At 36.5% G+C, this 22,356-nt stretch overlaps 1 protein-coding gene across 14 annotated transcripts in view; it reads left to right on the top strand.

The window, feature by feature from the left end:
• The window catches only part of COBLL1 (cordon-bleu WH2 repeat protein like 1), an 83,207-nt gene that overhangs the window by 50,867 nt on the left and 9,984 nt on the right, over positions 1 to 22,356 (top strand). For 10 of the 14 annotated variants that reach the window (XM_083840739.1, XM_083840744.1, XM_083840748.1 and 7 more), the window contains exons 3-10: positions 772 to 973; positions 1,877 to 2,105; positions 3,765 to 3,803; positions 4,687 to 4,784; positions 4,907 to 5,146; positions 13,556 to 13,697; positions 14,235 to 14,303; positions 19,751 to 20,009. In XM_083840739.1, coding sequence (XP_083696865.1) covers positions 772 to 973; positions 1,877 to 2,105; positions 3,765 to 3,803; positions 4,687 to 4,784; positions 4,907 to 5,146; positions 13,556 to 13,697; positions 14,235 to 14,303; positions 19,751 to 20,009 — 1,278 coding nt within the window. The remainder of the gene's footprint in view (positions 1 to 771; positions 974 to 1,876; positions 2,106 to 3,764; positions 3,804 to 4,686; positions 4,785 to 4,906; positions 5,147 to 13,555; positions 13,698 to 14,234; positions 14,304 to 19,750; positions 20,010 to 22,356) is intronic. The other 4 variants (XM_083840745.1, XM_083840749.1, XM_083840746.1 and 1 more) reach the window with 2 other exon arrangements.

Raw genomic sequence — 22,356 nt, 5'->3', positions numbered from 1 at the left:
GATAATTTTATAACCTGTTTAATTGCTGTAATATGCAAAGTTACTGTATTCTCCTTACCTTCAGTCTATGTAACGCTTCTATGATATTTCTGTTTAAATACAGCTTTAGGCTGAATATTCCCAGTTGCTTCTGGAATTTATTTACTATCTTAATATGTTGTTTTACATATTTTTCATTGTATTATGAGACAAAAGGACATACAGTTAGTGATCATATATGAAAAATTCAGTTTGACTTGCTTCATTATGAAAAGGACATCTGTTGCATCACACAGAGCTTCTCAAGAAATGTCATTCAGCTACTGTACTGTGATTTAGTTTCTTCCCCTTCATCTGTGCTAAACATCTGGCTCTTGTTTGGTGATCCCTAAATCTATAAAGGGTGACTTCCTCAAACTTCATTTCATCTGCTTCCTCCAAATTGCTCATGCTCACTCAGAATTTCTGAAAATAAAGTTTCTTGTAACCTCAAAGTAGACACCAAAATTTCAGGCTTTGGAAGGGGACTGTTCTTAATGAATAGCAGGGCATTTGTCACCACTGATACAGTTCCCATTAAATATCAAATGAGGTGGCTAGACCACACCTCCCTAGTGGCCTCAGGAAACACATCACACAAGCAAAAACATCCTGCTCTGTTCTAGCGCTTGGTATACTTTTGTGCTAGCTGGTTCATTTTCGGTGGTGGTGGTGGTGGTTTTTTAATGTTAAATGTTCAGTATCATGCTTTGTTTTACAGCCTATTTAATTGCTATTATGGCTGTTTTACAGGAAGCCGATGATGGACTTGCTGATCTTTCTCTGTGCACAGTATCGGTTAAATCCCTCAAGTTATACCATAGAGTTGGTATCAGCAGAAAATAGCCAGATTAAATTCAAACCTAATACACCAGTGGGAATGCTTGAAGTGGAAAAGGTGATTGTAAAGCCAAAACAAATGGATAAGAAGAAACCTGTTCCAGTTATACCAGAGGTAAGAACTAAAATAATAATGTATTGACGTGTTATAATCACTGTTGTATTTAACGAGTTGGTAGCTCAGCCTTGTTTCACCTTTCCCTGTTGTATCTCATCCTCTTACCAGGCACCCCTGTGAAAAGCTGGCTGTATGTTCTAGATCACTTCTTAAGAGTAAAAATATATTCTAATTTGTTGCATCAAGCATCTTTGCTACCAAAAGAAAGAAACATTACAATATAATTTGAAATCCTATGCCTTAGTGTCCTGATGAATTCGGAAGGTGAAGTGTGGCTGAATATAGCCTTACGCAAATTGAAAATCAACTTGTAATATCTGTTTTGCTGTGTATGGTTTGTGCATATGTGCACTGTACTTTTTTGTTACTCTGCTCTTTTTCTTTTTAACATATACCCTTAAGAAGTTCGGGACTTTTAGAAATACTAAAGCAATTTCTGGGAGTTCCCTAAATCTTTCCTTCTTCCTTTGTGCACCTGCTGTATAAAAGAATGCCGTGTGTTTGTTTTGTTGTTTTTTAATTTATCTAAAGCACTTAAACAAGGCCAGGGGAGCTCTTCAGCTGCCCTTTTGCCTTTGTTCTACGCCCACGCATAGATGCTCATTTGCTGTTTTCTCTAGCTACCTAATGTAACCTAGTAGGGTATCCTAGTCCAAGTGTGTACCCTGCTGGACAGACAACTGACAGATGCTAAAGGAGGAGCAGGCTGTTTCATGGGTCCTTTCCTTGGGTAGAAGGGAATTGCAAATGAATTCTTAGTTTCTCTTGTAATCTTGCTAAATGTATAACATTAAAGCTGGCCGTAATGGGAATTCCTGTGATTACTGTAAGGCTGTTATGAAAATGCCAGTGGTTTCAAAATTCGTGCAGGATATTTATTTGAAATTCTCTTCTCTTTAGCAAACAGTAAGGGTAGTGATAAACTACAAGAAGACACAGAAGACTGTAGTAAGAGTTAGTCCGCATTCACCCCTTCAAGAACTCATACCAATTATCTGTAGTAAATGTGAGTTTGATCCTTCACACACTGTGTTGCTGAAGAATTACCAGTCTCAAGAAGCCCTTGATGTGACAAAATCTCTTAATGACCTTGGACTAAGAGAATTATATGCCATGGATATCAGTCGAGGTAAGATAACTTCTGTAAATTGATCTAATAAAAAAGATAGCTACTCAGTATTTCAGTAAAGTATACTTTTTGCTTTGGTGTGAGTAGTTTTTTGGTGGTGGTGTTTTGTTTTAGTTTTTTAACACGTTAAGAAATTAATTTCAAGCAATTTGGTATGTATTTCACTGATCTTCCACAAAATTCAAACTTAAAAAAGTGTAGCTGTAACTCTATTAAGAAATGTTATATAAAGGTTTTATTTTTTAACAAAGTATTGGGTAACAGCAAAGGGGGCTCAGTACAAAGCAACGTTTAAAAACAATCGCTTTCCTTCCCCTGCCCCTTCTCAAAAAGACCAATAATTCTGTACTTCCTGTAGCTCATAGAAGCCGCATAGGGTCATGATGAGCTGAGAAGAACAGAAACACCATAGATACACGGTTTTGCTTTAAAATTCTGAAATATTAGACTATTGTGATAGTGCTTTCCTGTGTAATATTTGTATTTGTTAATTTCATATATAGATTGAGAAGGAGTAATAATTATCTTTGTAACTATGGTCTAGCAGGGGCGCTGTTAGCTAACTTGCCTATATTTGTGCAGACATCTTATCATGGTTTTAACTTTAGCTGTAAGCCTATCTCTATAATGAAGGGCTTAATACACTGTGATTAAAAATTCTATACAATGTGTTTTGTTTAATTTCAGGCATTTTTCACAGGAAATTTTTGCCCCAGTATTGAATGTACTAATAACAGACTCATTCCTATTCTGGACCACTGTTCTATTTTTGTCCTTGGTTTTCTTTTCTGCTCTAACTGTGCCCCCGTAGATATGATAACCTTATCCTTTGGTTTCAAAAGTTCTCTCAACTACTTCACAAAGGGCAATTATCTTGAACAACCAGAGAATATCAGGTTTGGAAAATATGCTCTTTTCCCATGGAGAAAACAAAAATGAAATATTTTTTATCACTGAATTTTATTATTTTCTTTTTCTTGCCTAAACACGTTACTTGGACTACACGCAACCATAGTGAATTGTCTTGTTTATTATCTGGCTACTGCTGTCTTCCACTGACTGGCAGAGCTGCCTTTTGCACAGTGTGTGAACCATGTGTCATTTGAATCAAGTAACAGCCAAAAATCCGTAGAAGAGAATACAAGGGAATACACACCTTCTACAAGGCTATGCCCAACTAGGAAATCTAGATGTGCTACAGTTCATTCAATGCAAACTAGTTCAGCGTTTCCATTTTGTAGACAACTTCTAAGCTCTGAATTTTCAGCTTTCTTCATGAAAGTAAATAGTAAGATGTGCCATATAACAGACTTTAAATTTAAATTGTATTGTACTCAGATTATATTTTCATTATACATTCCTTTTCTATTTTCCAAGTTATGGACAATCCAAAATTTACAGAGCAAACTATTTTATATTCTAGTCTTCCTCTTTAGAAATGTAAATGGAACCTCTATCGGAGATTCCAGTCTGTGGTTGCATGTCTTCAGGCTCACTCTTATATGGTTTTTTAGCATTGGGTGGTAAAGATGCATATTTTTTTTTTTCTTCAATAATTTTTCCTAACCTTGAAGTTTCAGCTTGGCTTTCTGTGTTTGTAACTTCTAACAACATCCTTGATTCAGATTGAGACTTTGTCTTTTTTTTGTCTTTCTGTAGCCACATCACCAGTCGATTTAAACTTACCATCTTTGCAAGGTAGGCTTTACTGAAATCTGCAGTGAAACTGTATCACATACATGATATTACCATCCTCTTATATTATAACATCTGCTTAACTGTAACAGGAGCAATTATCTCTGTCCTATCATAAATGCATATTAAGAAAAGTTAATACGCAAATGGATATACTTAGCTGTATATAAAGTATTTTTGTATGGTTTTACTTTGATTAATTAAATTTATAGTCATGCTTATATTGATCCTAGTCCCACAGTGGTCTTGCTGCTGCTTTCTGTTGGTTATTGCATTTGCATTCAATGAGATTTCTTTAAGAAAATTAAATCTAGTGAAAATTAGAGACACAACATCTATATTTACAAATTGTCTGCATGAGTTAACGCCATGCAAGGAGGATAACTTCTGCAAGATATGGTTATCTTTACCATGACTGCATGCCAGTTGTGCATGCAGCACCTACCAGGTCTTTCAGTGATGTTTCTCCATAGTCATACCATGTGCATGCTTGTACCTGACCTGCCCCACTTCACACTTTGCTATGTATTTAAGCTGTTGAATTGTGAACTGAAGAAGTCTCTTCAGACTGATGCTCTTTTCCCTCCTATGGCCTTTGTCATATGAACCATAACATATGACAAGTGGGATGGGTTGGGTTAAGTGCTGGGGGTATTAATAGCAGCTGAAACTCAGCTATTCTGAGCTCTGAGAAAGAGGGGATGAACACTGATGGTAGGAAACCTGTTCATTTTACAGCTTTTAGAAAAACTATTAATGTAAGTGATTTGTGGTGTGCTTTGTATATCCTTCCAGAAGGCTTATGACAGACAGTGGAAAAAGTAAGAATACGGGAGAAATAATCTGTGCAATAAATAACATCTAGAACTATTGTTTCCTATTTTAGATGCCTACCAAATGTCTGAAAACTCAGATGTTCTAAAAGAGAAAGAAAACAAAGGGTTTTTCAGCTTTTTTCAGCGAAGCAAGAAAAAAAGAGAACAAGTAAGATGTAACTTGATATAAGAAAATCTTCTGTGAACTTATTCACATTGAGCTGTCATTACTGTTGATTGTTTTCTGGAAAGTTTAAGTAATTTATTTTTGTCTTCCCCCTGAATCTCAAGGCTGCCAGTGCCCCAGCAACTCCATTAATGAGCAAGCCAAGGCCAACATTTATCACAAGATCCAACACTGTTAGCAAGCAGTATGACTCAAACACTTTGCCGTCTGAAATGCCAAAGAAGCGGAGAGCTCCTTTACCACCTATGCCAAATTCTCAGAGTGCCCCCCAGGAACTTGCACAAGCCCAAGCCAGACCAGCATCTGATACTGTGAAATCTAACAGCCTTGATAAGAATGAACAGGTTAGTTATATTTGCTTCACTTCTTTTAAAGCAAGAAGTTTTGAGAGAGTAACCTTGATAGCCTTGTTACTTTAGGCCTCAGAAGATATATGAATGGTAAATAAAAGCGCAGCGCTTGCTTTTAAAAAATTGCGTTTGAAAATAACTACAGAAATTGAAAGATGCATTTCTTCTAGTCTTTATGTCATGTATGCAATGTAGCTGCTGTATTTTGGAAATGGAAAACCAACTTCTTATGTAAGTTGTGAGGATCTGTTCGGTCTTTGGGATGAATAGCCTTTACATATTTAAATGTTGGAACATTGCCTTACTTCACTCTGTCTCATAATTGGTGTTTTAGTTTTACGTGTCACTTTTAATGTTTCAGTTGTATATGATAAAGAGTAGTTTGTTTATTACATTACTAGAAAAAGAGGAAATCCTGGAAAAGAATCCTAAGATTCTTGTGCTTCCAGCATGTTAAAGTGAGGTTTTATTTTTAACGAAACAGGGATGTACTTGATTGAAGCTTTGAGGTGCTGGATACATATTTAAGTTACCCTTATACACAGTGCACTGCAGAAATTCTTCCAGCAGAATTTGGGAAAAGAGTTGATGCATTGTGCAAGGTAGTTCCAATATTGTCAACTGTGAATTCCAAATAAAGATCAAGGTTAAAATTGTCATTACAAATTGAAACTCTTTAAAAATTTCATATTTTGATTTGAATCCAGAATCTAAAGGTGGTCTTTAATAAATGAGGTTATTGGCATGCTAAAAAGATAAAATGCAGAACTAAATGAAATTCCATGCTGAGGGATTAATTTTGTGTTAGATTTAGAGACGAGAAATTTCAAACTCTGACTGCCTATATCTTTATATGTTGATTTGCTCTTTCATCGATGCACGGAACCACAAGAGAGCACTGTTTAACAGAAGTTCTGAATTTGTATATTGTGTCCTGCTGAAAAGCTTTATTATTAGGAGACAAAGGTTTCTTTCTGTATTTTAATAAAAGGAAGTTTGGAGAAAAAAAATCATGATTCTTTTTTTTACCTCATCATGTTTGTCTTTTAATTGAATTCAAATTTTTTGAAAATAATTTATTAATGTCAACATACTTTAAATGATTAATATCCTATTATGTCTAACAGTAATGTGTGACTGCTGGGCTAGGATCTGTCACTCAACAAAATTGCTTAGTTTTATTATTTTATACTGACATTTCTTATTCATCTAAAGTGATTTGACTGAGGTTGAATAGCTCTTGAAAAAAAGACAGAAGTCCACATAGAAAATATACACAAAAATTTAACTTTAATCAATTTTATACTACTATTTTTTATAACTTTTGAAGCTTTTGGCATGTGGCTTTTTGCTTTTTTCTTTTGAGATTATTCCTGTTTAATTCTGATTTGATTGCACAGTAGTTTATCAGATAATGCAGAGCTTGGGACCTAAATGTGAGTTAGTATTTGCTGCGCACTTTGAATTGGATTAATTCGTGTAAAATATTTTGTCTTTTTAATATCTGTTTTCCATTAAATATCATCTAGCGAATTGATTTGGACTGCAATAGTACATATTGTTTAACTTGATCAGGGAGCACTTAGGAAGTATCCAGTGGGAGACTTCCTTGGAGGACAAAGCTGCTCTGGAGGAGTGCTGAGAGATTTTCAGAGACAGCCTCCCTGCAGCACAAAAGTGGTCCATTCTCCTGTGTGGGAAAAGGAGTAGGCATAAAAATAAACCATCCTGGTTAAACAGAGCTGCTGATAGAGCTCAAGTGCAAAAATGTGAGGGGTGGAAAGGGGACAGAACAATTCCTAAAGGGCAATGCAGAAAAGCTTATTGGACATACCTAGATGTAGACAGGAATGTAAAGGCAAGCCTGGAGCTTGGAGTGACAGGAGCTTTCAAGAATAACATGAAGGCTTGTATGTTAGTAGCAAGCACAAGTACAAGGTCGAGGGACAGGATCGCTTACCTCCACTTCGACTCAGTTGCCAGCAACGTCGTTTGTATTTTTTTTAACAAATCGGTAAGGTATGGATTAGACAGAAGAAACTCAAGATGGGATGAAAACCTACTAAACACCCCAAATGGTTAATGGTTCAGCCAGACTGGTGGTGTAGTGTGGCTCCTGAGGAGCTCATAGTATGTCTAATACTGTTAAATATCATTATAAACAACCCAGGTAATGCAGTTGAATGCACCCTCAACAAACTTGCAGTTGACACCAAACTGGGAGGAGAGAGGTAAGTATGCCAGAAGAACCACCATTCAGGGAGATCACAACCATCTGGAATTAAGGCTCAGATAGGATCTAATCGCACTCTTCTGATGCTCAGAAGATATTATAGGGAATGTAGAGGTATTCTCTTGCTTGGATGAGGGCCTACAGGCATTAGTTGCTTCAGAGGAAGTTCCATTCAGGTATAAGAAGAAAATTCTCCATTGTGAAAACAATTTATTGTTGGAATAGGTTTTTCAGAGAAGTGATAGAAGGTCCCTTACTGGAAATAATGAAGACATGCCTTGGCAGGCTCCTGCAATAATCTAATCTAAGACCCTGCTTTCAACAGAGGGTTGGACTGAATGATGTCCAGAGGTCCTATCCCACCTAGACTTTTCTGTTTCACATGGGTGAATGAGTGTCTTGGTTTTTCAAAACCATGTGTGCATAATTGGGAGAACAGAAAAAATGTGATAGGCCTACCTGACTAACATAAACCCACCAAAAGATAGTTGTTTGGCTGTGAGATTGAGCGCTGTCTGAGTAATGTTGGCAAGGGGAAGGTTTGGAAGCTTGTTTCTCAGAGCTTCCACTGAAGTCTCTAAAACAAACAAAAAGGAACGTCTAGTTTCTGGTTTCATTTAACTGTAAAATAAAGGATAGTTCCCTTAAAAACATAAAGTGTTAGGTGAGGGACAATGTAAAATTGTTTTATTTAAGTAAAATGTCATCTGTAGGATTTGCAGCTTTATAAATGAGATTGGGCACTATTTAACTGCATGGTAAGAATTAGTCTTTAGTCCATGAATTTATATCCTGAATACAGAATTTGAAATGAGACATGTAAGCTTTGGAGAATAAAGTCAGTCTTGATAGTTGCACAGTATTTTTCAGCTGTAGCATGTGCATCAATAGTTTCTCAAGCCTAAGTGACCAAATAATACCATTTTAGTCCAATTCATTTCTCAGTAATGCAGAAAGTACAATGGTCACACTAGACTACGATTATTTGACTGTAAATAATATAGAAATTTGCTCTTGTGTTCCCCACTGTTGAAAATGTGCATCCAGCTGCTGTAATTTGAAGTGGTTCAGGTTGCTCTTTAGACTGACTGGTGTGTTTGCTAGGCTCTTTAGTGTGTCTGAGAGTTTTATTGTTATATTACATGGGAGTTTTACAGTGTCCCGTTATATGAATTTACAAAACTTAGAATATAATTTTTTTAAGGGGTTACTTTTTATCTGCTGCTGTATTACTCAAAGCATTTAATTACAAATCGTATTGCTTTTAAGAATGCCTTAGTTCTGAAGCCTTCAGATTATTTGGCGAACTGGATACATACTTCAGTTCTTCTCTGGACCAGGATGACCTTCTGCATGTGCCTTATTATGGACAAAACTCTTTATCTTCCTTGTGGATGTTACAAAAGTGAAATGTCAATTTTGCCTGGATAAACTGTTTGCCTGGTTTTGACAGAAACATGCCAAAGTAGTAACATCAGACAACACTGAAACGAACCAACTTTAAGGGAACAGTGTTCTCACTGTTGTCTTTCTTCAAACTCACGGTGTATTGTAGTCCAATTTCTCACAATATGAAAAAGGGTTTTAACGTTTACCTCCTACAGCTTCATCCCTTCCCTTAAGAAAGAAGCTGCTTTCTCTTTGTATGAACAGTTACATTCTGGTATGAGAGTTGGATTTTTTTTGTCTTAATTTCAGAATGATTATGGAAGTAGGTTTTGAAGATAGTTCCTATTTTTAGGTGAGAAATTAGTACGATGGCTGTGAGGGTGTGACTTTTGCAAGTTATTTTGTAGCATGATTTGTTTATTCTTTGAAAGATGCAGAAGATGACTAGTACAGTTTAAACACCATGTTTGTCCAATAAATTTCTATATTAAATCAGATGGAAAATCCCTCACTTATTTGTTAGTTCTAATTTTGGGCAAGATGGCTCTTGCCAGAAGTGCATTTAGAGCTAGCAAGTTTAAAAACACTTGAAAGTAGAGAGGACTCTCAAGGGTTTTCGGAAAGTGGTAATGTATAATGCAGTATCTATAGCCTCAGTTTTCATAGAAGTAGATGCAGTTTTCCAGTAATAATGTTTCTTTAAAAGAAAAGCATTTGATTATATCCAAAATGCCACTGCCACCGTTCTTCTGAATGCTTTATTTATAAAAACTAGACTATGATACCTTCATATCTTTTCTTCATGAATGTTTGTCTCCATACACTGTTTTCAGTTTTTGTAAAGAAAGTGTACATAAACTGTGCTTCGGTGGGAACAATTAAATAGAGATTTTTAGTCAAAACATCTACAGTTTAAAATGATGGATTAGACTTCTCAAGTGTAGAAATACAGCTTGCTTTTATTTACTCAACTGTAACTCCCAAAGAAATTGAAATTTCTAGTCTATCCCTTAGAAAAGCAAGAGAAGATGGAGGAAAATAAGAGGGTTAGGAAGCAACTAAACCATAAAGTGTTCCTGAAAAAGATGTATTAGTCACTGTCATGGATCAACTTGGAAGATTGCTGAGAAGAATGAGTTCCATACTTCAGAAGTTACACCAGTGGCTCAGTTGCCTGAAGCTTAATAGCTCTTTGAAGGAGAAGTCGGGCAATGATACAGTGAGCACCGTGGTGAACCTGGGGGGGTCTTGAATAGAGCCAGCATTACCTGTGAGATGAAATGCTCAGCACTGCCTGTTGGCTCTCACTGAAGTTTGCATGAAGATTATTTGATACCATTCAGATAGAATTCAGAATTGATGGTGGACACTATGTGCATCATATTTTCCAATATACCAGACGTATAACCTTCTTCACTTTTTTCCTATTTCTTGTACTGGCAAGTAAACAACTTAGAGAAGTTGTACATGATTTAGAAAACTTGTAGAAGAGAATAGTAGTATTGGGTTTGGGGACAGAATAGTATCAGCTGATTTTTTCTCAATATTTTCTGTATGTCCTTTCTTTCTGAATGGTCAGAGGTACATTGGTTTCTCCATAGTACTTCAGCTAAGTTGAAGTGTTTTGGGGAGCTTAAGTCAAGTAACAGAAATTGAGTGGATTAAGCATTGTAAGAGCAAATACAATGTTTTTTCTGGGTGGGTGGGTTTGTTTGTTTTCCCCTATTAAAATTGTATGCTTGCATGAAGGGAGAAAAGAAACACTAACAGGATGGTTAGCAACGTGCTTTGTTATCCCATTCCACTGCAGAGCCTCTGTTACACTTAGTTACCTGTGGAGCAAAAGAGGTACTGGTGATATGAAAATATATATATGTGACCCTTTTTGTGAAGTATGCACACTGAAATGCTCCACTACATTCTTTCCCAAATACTGGTGTTTTTTCTTCCATTCCAGCTGTAAAATTGCTGTGGCTTAATTAACTACCTTTTGCTTTTTTGAAATGCTTAGAAGGGTCCAGCACCACATCTGCTATAGCTTACAGAGGCTAGAACTTAGGAATCACTAGTCCCTGTAACTGTCAGCTTGGGCTGGTGTGGGATTTGGTGCTGTACACATCTGTCTGTATGCATCTGAGGCTAAAAAGCTTTGTGTCCCCACTTGTTTGTTCCAGGATCGGAAGGATTACAGTGTGAAAAGAGGAACTTCCGCATGTGTTGTGGAAGTTACAACAAAAGTGTTAACTCTTGTTTCTGAACAAGCACAGTTAATTATTTCAGGGATTCTCATGTGAATTTTTATTTAAGTGCAACTGGTAAAGCACTGGTTATCATTGGCAGTTGGTATGACACACGAACACCCAGATGTATATTCCAAAACTTTGTCAGATATGTCTTAATAACATTTTATTTTTTTTCCCATCTGTTTAAAGTACTATTTTCACATTACAGCCTTTGTTAGGATTTGAAAGCTCTTAATATTCATGTGTTGAATAATTCCTGAGAAAATCTGTTCAACACTTGAACCTTAACTGGAACATTTAGTACTTTCTCAAAATCTCTTTGCAAATCGTTTGTTTCTTTGGATGCAAAGGGCAGTAGAAAGGCTTATAAAAATCTTCTAGTAGCATTTGTGCTCTTATGCTGAGAACGTTATTCCCCCCCCTACACACACTTTTTCTGTGCAGGAGGGAACTCTGGTGACATCTGCTTAGCTGAGCGAGTATGCGCAGAACGCCATGCCAGCCAAGTCAGCTGAGGGAGTCTGTGCAAAGCAGATGAGGGTGCAGACCTTTGAACAGAGAAGCAGTGTCGCTGTGCAGAATGGAAAGGAGAAAAATAGGACTGCCCAGCAGCAAGAAGGAAGACGATTTAATGATTTTTAAAAAACAAAACAAAAAAAACAACCTCATCTGTGGAAGTAATATTTTATTTGACATTCCATCCTGCAAAAATTCAGATGCTGAATACTATTAATTCACTTTCTTTTAAAACTGTTTGGGAACTGTAAATGAGAAACTATTAATGTGTAAAGTGATTTTGTTGTGTGAAGTTTTAATCCAGGATCTGACTTGTTAAAAAGTATTCAAGCATGCAAGTATTTTTAATTAGGAGTGGAGTGGTATGTCCATATCCTCTGCTGTTTGTAAGAACATTTCACCTTGTGCTTTTTCTCCTTAAAACACGGAGCCCCCCTGTCCTGTAAAAGGTGTAAGTTACTTGTTTTGGCATTAAAATCACTGGTAGAAGAATTGTGTGAACATTTTGGACATTGCTGCTCCTTGCAGTGCAAGCAGAGTATCTAAGGGATCCGTCACACCTGACACTGAGGTGGGACGTAGCATAACAGATGACCGAGTATCCCCAGGGTAACTCAGGGGATGCTTTTCACTATTCCTGGTCATTCATTCAGGTATTCTGCTGAGATCTACCAGGTGCTGCCAAACACTGCTTCACAGACAACTTGTGCTAATATCTTTTCTCTTGTAATTTTCTTGATAGCTTTGATTATGTAGAACCAAATACTCTAGCTTTTTGTCTTTAATATCCTCCTTGCTGTAAGATGTGTATTTCTTTTTCAGTGGTAGCCTGATAGAGAAGTATTTTATTCCCTGGATATTAGCACGTTCAACAGTTCTGTTGTCAGTGATGTTTTTGAAAGGATCATCAGTGAAACAGAATTGTAGATGTATTTATGTCACCTCTGTTACCTGATGGTCTGCTTTGTGGTCTAGTTAATTAAAGCACAAAAATTCTCTGAAGATGATCCCCACATCTATTTTCTGTGTGGATCCTTCTAGCAAGCAATGAACATCGTCTCTGGATTCTATTATATTGTTGAGTAGACTAGATCATAATTACTACAGAAATAGGTAGCTGTGTCTAGTGCCGAAGTACGCTTTACTGCTAGGGTCCTGAATGTCATCATTCAAATAGATTTTGAAATTCAAGGTTTCTTCAGCATAAGGCAAACTGCAGTTAAAAGCGGCAGGCAATTTTACAGCTGCCATCTTTTGGAGTTGGAATATATATATATATATATGTATACATATTAATTTTAAATGCAATTGGGCTGCTATATCATATGAACTGTGTTCATCTGGTGTTCTATAAGGTAACCTGTGTCCATTTTTTTAAAATGCTTTTGATTGTTTGTGAATTAAGAAATTAATTGTCTTCTGCTACAATAATATGAGAGCATTATTGCAATTTAGCATCAGTGGGTATTAGAATTATTGTTGTTACAGTTTGTTACAATTAAATATGAATAGCTATTGTAAGACAGTTGTCCTTTCCAATATAAATTTTGAAAGATGGCATTAGAAGAATTTCTATAAAAATCCAAGTATTTTGAGTAGAGAAGCAAAGTCCTAATCATTACATATGCAATCCAATTAGGAATGTTGTTGAAGGAAACGTGTCATGTCATTTCAGTTGCCTGTAGCTGAAGCTTTTTTCCACAGTGATTTTAGCTACTTTTAGAAAAGATTTATTTGGGTTTTGTAGAATGGCCTTAAGGCATAAAGAATAAAAATTCTCTGTTACTACGTATAACAACCAATTTACTGATGTGTCTTGGACCTCTGTGAATATATTCAATTACTCTAGAAACTCTATATATTTTTTAATTGTAAGAATTAAGACAAGAAACATAATACATTTAGTAATAGGTAGGCACTCTCTCCTGCACAAATATATATACTTTCGGAGAATAATTACTAGAGCTATTTTGTTGGCTTTAATTGCTAATAATCTTTTTCCTGCCCTGTCTCCCTTCTTAGGCCCCTCCAGGATTAGTAAGAAAAGGTTCTCTGCCACTCAGTGACACAGCTTCTGTGAACTCTTTACGGAGGATGAAGCGCAAAGCACCCTCACCACCCTCTAGAACACCAGAAGATCAAAGTGAAAGCAGTAATGAGACTGGTAATCTTTTTATACTCTTTAATTGGGAGGCAACAGAAAATATGGCAATTTGGCTAAACATGAAAGAAATACCACCCTATGAGATAAGGACTTTAAGTAAAAATTGTGTATGCCAAACATCTTCAGATTATAGGGATTGGTAATGCTACTTTGAGGTTGGTTCATGTTGTGTGAAAAAGGCAAGTTTTAGGGCGTGAAGATCAGGAAATAAAAAATAATATAAAGCTAGCTATAGTTAGAGGGGAATTAATAGGATACGGAATGAGAAGAAGAATTTAGAGGAAGGGTTTTATATAATTATTTTATAATTCCTCAGTTTGATCAAAAACTCATTTCTCTCAGGTTGAAAAATACCTAACAGTTGATATTAAAAATATCTGAGAAATGTGTCAAGCAGTGGTTGCTTAAGAGAAGGTATATTTCTTGAGGAACTCCCCAGTCAGTCAGATCACAACATTTTATCTGGATTTTTCACTGGTGTAGAAATTGAGAGGTAATACTTCTCACAAAAAAAGCTGATTACTTGACTTTTTGCAGTAACAGAGTCAACAGAATCAACCCCTACTAAAGTGGAAGAAAGAGCCACTGAAATGCTGTCTGAAACAGGTTGGTTTTTTTTCCAAATACATTGGTAAAATCTGCTTCATAGTAAACTGCCATAAATTCATAGTAATAAATTATTATACTGTAGATGTGCCTTAAGTATAGGACTGATTTTAGTGACTCAAAACAATTACCTTTTCCACTGAAGTACAAATAAAGCTTTCTAAAATACAGATGTTTTATCTTCACTGTCTACAGAAACATGTACAATATATTTTCTATTGGTTTCTGCGCTTCACATTTTAAGAAACTAAACAATATCCCTGTTTCCCTCTTTCCCCCCAATGAGACGAGGCAAGAACAAGCTTGAACTTCAGTGGTTTTCGTATGTCTTATAACAGACCTTTCAAAAGCCAAAGCCCAGTCTTGTTTTCAGAATCCGCTTTTGCGCTGCCCTTGACCTGCATAACTTAGGGATAGCAGCAAATCTGTGCCTGGTTGCATTGGAACAGCCTTTGAAACATAAGTTGTAAATATAAACATAAATAGTATGCATGAGTATTGGTTATAATTTAAGTGAGTTATTGGATGCTACGGAAAAAAGGTAGTATATAAATGTATAGCTGTTTAAAATAAAATACAGTTCTATAGCTGCTGAACGCTACTTCTTATTTTAAAGTCCTAAAGTTCTCCTGTTTGTACTGTTAAGTACTGCTATTGGTAAGTGTCTGACTGTAGGGTTCAGATACAAGATACAACATCTAGGAGTCTTAAAATTTGCAAAAGCTTTTAGAATAATCAGTACCAGTGTAGTCTGGAAAAATCACTCGTCAGTGTATTTCACTAAGGATGAGGAACATAAAAACTAATCACGTGGAATGTCATGAGCAGTGTATGAGGCTAAACACACAGTTACTCTGCTAGTTGACAGAAACTCTAAAGCATTAGTTTTCCAGGTAGTTAATTGGAGATGCCAGTCATTGGTTGGAATGGTAAAAGCAAACAAGCAAATGCACCCCAAGAATAGAAAATGTCATCTGCTACCTTAGATCTCTGGCAAAGAGGAAAAAAAAAAACCAAAGATCTGTAATAAGTAGCTTTGGTCTCAATTTGTGTGTAGGGCAACTTATGTAAATTGCCAGAAAAGACTTTAATACAAACAATAATGAGAAAAGTCTTTGGAAGAATAAAATATTCTTAATAAATAGGAAGTATTAACCTACATTGTGCGGTCTGACGTTCAAGATATGATGAAGACGTTAACTTTTCCTAGTTGTTGTAGCAGATGAAGAAGGGTAGTCACTTCTAATTCTAAGTGAATCATTCTTAATGATATTTATTAGTGCTTAATTTTCTGTGTTGAAAACTGTGTTCTTTTCCACGTGATAGGTCTAAGATGAAAAGCAAAGTTACCGTGCTATGATTTAATATCAAGCTTTTTTTTTCCTTGAGCTTGTTTCTATCTTAAGATTGTAGATTGATAGAATTTCTGCATTTCCCATCGCTGTAATGTCTTGAGTATTGCATAGATAAACAGCTCTGAGCTTCATAGAAATACTTCATTCACTTTTCTGTAGATCTAGTAACCTCTGCTTGAGGTATTTAATTTTTGTGATTAAATATTTTAATCTGTAATGGAAAGAAATAGAAAAAAAAAATCATCCTCACTGGGTTTAGAACAGTCTGTGTTGAGCCCTGGGATTTACCTCTGTGGTTAGTGACAGTTTTCATTCTGTAGTTCTGCTTGCGATGTTGTCTTGCATTCTTGCAATGTCCTTTGTTGACCATGTCACGCAGTGTGGTTTTTTTTTTTCAATGTAGAGAGATGTCACATAACACAGACTCATTGTCCTGTCCTGTTCTGCCTCCCCCACCCCCGGGATGCTGCTGCTCTCTGGTGGCATCTCTGAAACCATCCAGAGGCCTGTTTATAAAGTGTCCTCTTAGCAAAGTCTATCATGCTTTGAAAGCCAGTATTCACCGGCAGCAAAATCAATTTCACTATACTTGTCTTATTCCTAGTCTGAAAATTATGCATCAAACTTGGGCACTGTTTTCTATAGATAAGGTAAAATATTTCAGTATGTATGTAATTGTTAAATTGGACATAATTTTAACATTACATGTTAATGTATTTCCTTCCATTTGGATTAATACTGCTTTGAGTGTCAGGCTTCTAGAAGCATGAAGTTTTTGATCAGCTGTGATTGGCATTCCCAAAGCAATTCTGTTATGCATTGCTCCTTTAGCAAATAAGGAAATAAATTTTTAAGCTGTGAATATAGTGCTACCTTCTGCCCTATAATGAACCATTACAAGCATTCAATAAATATTTGGTGTCTTAGTAATTCATAACTAGTAGAGCCATGTACATTAATTGGAACTATGCTATATACTTTCGAATAGGCAATATTTCCATTGCGGAAACAGACTGTACCTTGACAAAAGTGATTTGAAGGCATATATCAACTAGAATAAACATTGAAAGAGAATTAATTTGAGCATTTGGGATTATAAACAACAACTTATCCTCAATTATGATTTTTGTTCCCCTTCCCAAAGCTTAATTAATGTTCAGTCTTTTTTTTTTTTCCTAGATAAAAGGGTGAAATGGATTAAAAATCTGTAGCTGTTTTCTTTTCAGTAACTTCCCATTAAATAAATCCCTTGATATCATCATCTTGGTTACAGAATCTCCTTAAAACCTTTTTAAGGAGTATAGGGCAGAGTAAAAATCCTGACAGATTTACATGATGTGGTCAGGCTTTTTGGCTTTGGTATTTACAAGCATAAAGGCTCAGAAAGCAGTGTCAGCCTGTTGTCTGTTGTGCAGAGTGTTCTTACTGACTCAAAGGACACTTGCAGTTGGCTTACCAGTCATAAGTCATTTCTTCACAGTGTTGCCCTGTAGGTTTTAACAACGTTCTTTTATAACTATTTGAAACTCAGTGGCTAATGCTCATGAAGGATAAATTACACACAGACAAAAATATAGTTTATATTCTATATGTATTTACATATAGAGTGTATAGGCAATTAGGGTGCAATATGTAGCCAGTGTTGCCCTAAGGAATTCCTAGTGACATGTTGCATATAAAAACTCTACATGGAGGGTTTATAAACAAGTCAAAAGATCTGAACTGTTCCTCTGGGTGATGTAAATGAAGAATGGCTGTTACATGTTGTTTATGTATCAAAGTCATTCACACTTTTTTTCTGCAGTAGCACTGGTGGCCCAGGTCTGATAGTAACAGTCACAGATTAAAAACCGCTAGTTGAAACTAATCCTAAGCAAGTTTGGTGTTCTGCTGATAAATACAGTAGAGCACTGTTTACAAAGTGTGAGATTTGTTTGTTTGGAATCATACATTTGTAGTTCAGGTTAGTCTAGTCCAAGCTTGGAAGTGTTTCTAGCACAGAAAGGATGGACTTTTGTGTAGGAGGAAAGTCAGCAGTGTTTCCTACCAACCCAAGCTAACTTTCCCTCCCATCAGTGTAGGAATAGAAACTTAGTGTACAACTTAGTCATTATATTTCTCCAGAGGAAAAGTGACAGAGATGACTGCAGTGGCTGGGCACAAAGCCATAGCTACATAGCAATGTTTGTTTGTCTCGTCAGAAGGTCTGACCGTGCTTTGTTGTATAATTCAGGTTTCCACAGAGCATTAGACTGAAGGTCTTAGTCTTCGTTCCTCTGGCTGTTGGTGGCTCAGGCTCATGGCATCTGTGGGATGGAGATACTGCAAGGCCACTTGTCAACTGTAATAGTGTTCACTCATTTTCAAGAATAGTAGTTCTCATCTGTGTAAATGATGTGATCTTGAAAGTCAGTTACAGATCGTGCAATAGTCTCAGCAGATTTGTTGTTTGCCAGCATTCGATCACTAAAATCCTTCCCAAAGTATTAGGCAGCTTGTATGATTTTACCCCAAATGGAGATTGGGGGGGGGGGGGGGGGGGGGGTGGAGGTGGAAGGAAGAGAAGGACCTTACTTGAGGAATCTCTTTGATATCAGCATGGCATATTTGCATGCGAGTGTTTAAGTGGCATGGAAAGAGTTCATCTGCACCATTCTGCAGTCTTGCTCCTTTTTCTGTGGACATCTAGATCACCTCTGCATTCAGCACTGTGACACGGGTTGATCATGTTGCTGAATCTGCAACTGCCAAGCATTAGTACTAGAGAGCAATATAAAAAACTAACTAGAATTAAATAGTAAAATGTTTAGCTTTTGTATTTGTTCTGCAACTGTATTACTGAACTCTATACCAATGACCCTACTGGAAAAAGCAAAATTTCTATTCTGAATCGAGACTTTCTCCAAGTCTCATAGAGTTCTCTGCTATGTTTCTATAACAGTACTTCTGTAGACATCTGCTTACTTCAAGGTGGTATTTTGTTGTCATTCTTTGCCTTTGTGTAAGGTTGTTTCACACTTTGAAATTTATTGATACAACTTTTACTGAAGAGTCTAAAAGGCCAATTGCAAGGCCTGTACCTAATAGGTACTGGTGCATGCAAAGCTAACAGGAATACCTTCTTCAGGTCAGGCAGAGTCCACTGCTTATATGGCTCTGTTTTCAGTAACTTTCCATGGCACCACATTTTACTATATAGATGGAATTATTATTTTCTTGGTGTTGTACAATGCAAGTTGCAAAGCCAAGAGATAAATTGTATGGTGCACTTACTAATATTTGAAATATGTGAATCAGCATCTTGTTATAGGAAGATTCCTGGCTTGAAAATAAAGCCAGAGACAGTTAGTCTCTCTGGAAAAATAAGTGGGTTTATTAGTCTAACTGTAGGTACACTGGCTTATATGTGTTCTAAACCAGTAACTAAACCTTTTTAACTATGCTTGGGCTGAAAAATTTGTTATTTTAATAGATTAACATGTATTTTTTTTATTTTTTTTGTGTGTACTTTTACTGTAACACAGGGCAGTGCACAAGACACATCTAACTGTTTTAATACCCTTGGGATGATTGTGGGAAAATTTTGACAGTGGTGAGCAGTCTTGTTCAAAACATGGACTAAGCTGAGATTTGGTCTCTAACATGCTTACTCTGATCTAATGGAATCATTTATTCTAAGCCTCATTAGAGAGGTAATGGAAACTGTAAAAATACTGGGGAAAATAAACTCTCTACCTCCATGAAATTTGGGCTTGTGACGTTGTTAAATATATTTTGATCTATACTAATTCAGTGCTTGGATTAAACAAAAGACAACATTATGCAGTAGTTACAGATGCAGAAACAGATGGACAGTAGCATGGTGATAAGCATATTTTCATGTAAAAAAGAGAATTGGAAATAACTAGAAAATACTGTGAAATTAAAACTGAATGAGTCCTTACCACCCCGCCCCCTGAATTATGAAAAGTCTCAATTTTCCTTCTTCAAACTACTTAGTCTGACTTCACAGTCCCTTTGTATCTACACCCTGAACTGATATTTGTGGGTTGGTGGCTTTTTCTTTTTTTTTCTTTCTTTCTGTGAGTGTAGGTGTGAGGACCACAGAATACAGCCTGGAAGAAATTGATGAAAAGGAAGAGATGAGTGTGCAACAGGGAGAGGAAAGTGAAAGTACGGATACCTCTCTCAGGACAGGAGAGGTTACTGCAGCCTTCAGCTTTACTGAAGTACAATTGGAAACTGAAAAAAATGATCCTGCTTCATCAGCTCTTGTTCCTGGCACTGTTTCCGTAGACAACTCACAAAGCTTCAAGGAAGAAAAACAAGAAAATATGAGCACAGATGGCAAGTAAGTACGCTTTGTGACAAAGAAAGGAGCACTGGGGAGGGAATGGGGGAGGCAAATAAAATGTAGAGTGCTGTTTCATTGTGGAGCACAGAATAGAGAATTGTGAGAGAGGAATGAGCTTAATATGCTTAGCTTTCATTGTAGCACTCTTCTGGACACAGTAATTCATGAAGCCTTTCAACAAAAATGACAGTGTTCTGCTGGGTATTCTGTTTAAGCCTTCCTTTCCTTACTACTAAAACATCCAGATCCCAGAAAAGCTGAACCCATCTCTAAAGTTTCCAACATAATTACTAGAGCAGTGCAGTGTGCTGGGGGGAAGTGGGGGAGAAGATGGGCGGAAAATGTGATTTGATTAATTTAAAGAAAATTTACAAGATCATTCTTACAGCTGGGGGGAAAACAGGTATATTGGTCATTTAGGTTCTTCTACGCATGCTTCTATTGTTATCTGTTACCTATTGCTCTACAATTTGTTTTGTTTTCTTAATATGTTAGCCAGTTGTCTTGACCTGTCTTGATCTGTCTGCTGTCAGGACAAACAAGAATTAACACATTACTTTCCTTAACCACTCATTTTCCCTTCTGGCGATGTTGTAACTTTGCCCTTCAGCATGTTTGTTAAACTACCTGACTCAGCAGGTTCCCAACATGAGTTAGTGCCTGCTTGAAATGAATGTTGATTGTCCAGAGAAGTCCCACTGCGTTAATGTAATTCACTATTTCTGTTGTTTCCTGGGGCAACTGAACTGGCTACTGTTCCTAATTTAAATTGAAAGAACTGTTTCAGTTACTGTACTGAAGCCAAAATGTGTGAATGCTATAGTAGCCAAGAACTTTGAAGGTAACACAGAGAGCTTTGACTTGTATTTCTAGGGTCTTTTTGTCAGTTCAGTGCCAAGTGGGGCTTTGCAAAAATCTTTGATGTTCTGTCCTGAGAAATACTGCACAAATTGCTTGGGTGTGTCTGCTCTGTGAGGAACTGAGCTGGTGGATCCGCCAAATGTTATTTTTAAGTTCTTGCAGATTATCGAGACCTGAATTATTGGGCCAGTTTGGCCAGTTGTCCAGGGGCTATTTCCTCACTCCCACCCTGCAACTAACTTGAATAGGCCTTTTGTGCCCTGTAATACTGCTGAGCGTCACCTAGCTGTGCACTGTGCTGTAACTGCAGAGTTTGGAAATCCTTTTCTTCATGAAATACTACAGTGTTGAAAATGAGGAGTAGGGTTTCTCTGACATTATGATTCTGGAAATCTGATAATTCAAATTTAACATAAGATCTAGTGACTTTGAAGATGTTTTTAATCAAACCTGGGGTATGTATAGTATTCCAGTCAAAAGGTCTGATTCCTGTAATACTCTGACATTTGGCGACTTTCTTTTTCGTTTGTTTTTAAACAGTTCAGCCTGTTGCAAGTACTTGTCATTCAGTCCCTCAGCTGTGTTCAAGGGAATGGAGATAAGCAAGAGTACAGAGGGCAGGACTGAGCTTTAATGTTCTTCCAACAAAAATTTTGAGTGTGTATGCTTCTGTTTAGTGGTTATTGGACACTTACAGCATGTTTTGGACTGTGCAGGCAACATGAGGATGGGTGCTTGTTGAGGAATTTATTATTTTAAATTACTCAAAACAGATGTTTCAGCTCACAGCAGTGATTCCTGATAACTAATGCATTTGATGTGGCAGATGAAATTAAATCTTCATAATGCCAGTCTTAGTACTACAGAAAATAAAAGTATATCAAACATATAGAAGTTTGAAGTTCTAATATTTTTAAAAGAAAAAGTGAAGTATTTAAAAAGAGAAATTTAAACTATTTTGGCCTTTTTCATTTGCCTTTTGAAGTCAGATACTTAATATTTCCTGAAAAGAGATGAGTTTTTTTCAGCATTTGTGCAGTTCTTTTGTCCCCTCTGATCAGAGGCAGACATTGTATGCATTGGCAAAATGTTTAGTATGCAAGTAACATGCTTTATGCATATTTATTTGTTGTTCTCAAGACATTTCTTGCAAGGAACAGAAAGTTTTTCATTACTATTTTGAAAAGTTTATACTGCACAGTTCATATGTAGTCAGCATCTCATGCGACTTCCTGCATATTATGTCGGAAACAAAATTAAAGACAGATTCTAAATATTGGGGGTGTCATAAGACTTCGTGCTAAGAACATTCTTAAATGAAAGATAAAGCATTACCTTAGTGGCTTCACTAAAATTTGAGTTGTTACTGGAAAGGGGCTTGTTAAAAAGTGAATGAGTAAAGAAAAGGAGAGGAAGAATGGAAAGGAAATCTGATCGTGTTACACAGAAGAAAGTGAAGCTGCATATCATTTCAGTGAAATAT

The sequence above is a fragment of the Anser anser genome, assembly GCF_964211835.1.
Source record: "Anser anser genome assembly, chromosome: 6".
NCBI lineage: Eukaryota > Metazoa > Chordata > Aves > Anseriformes > Anatidae > Anser > Anser anser.
The sequence above is the reverse complement of the archived record's forward strand: the minus strand, read 5'-3'. Positions and strand labels throughout refer to the sequence as shown.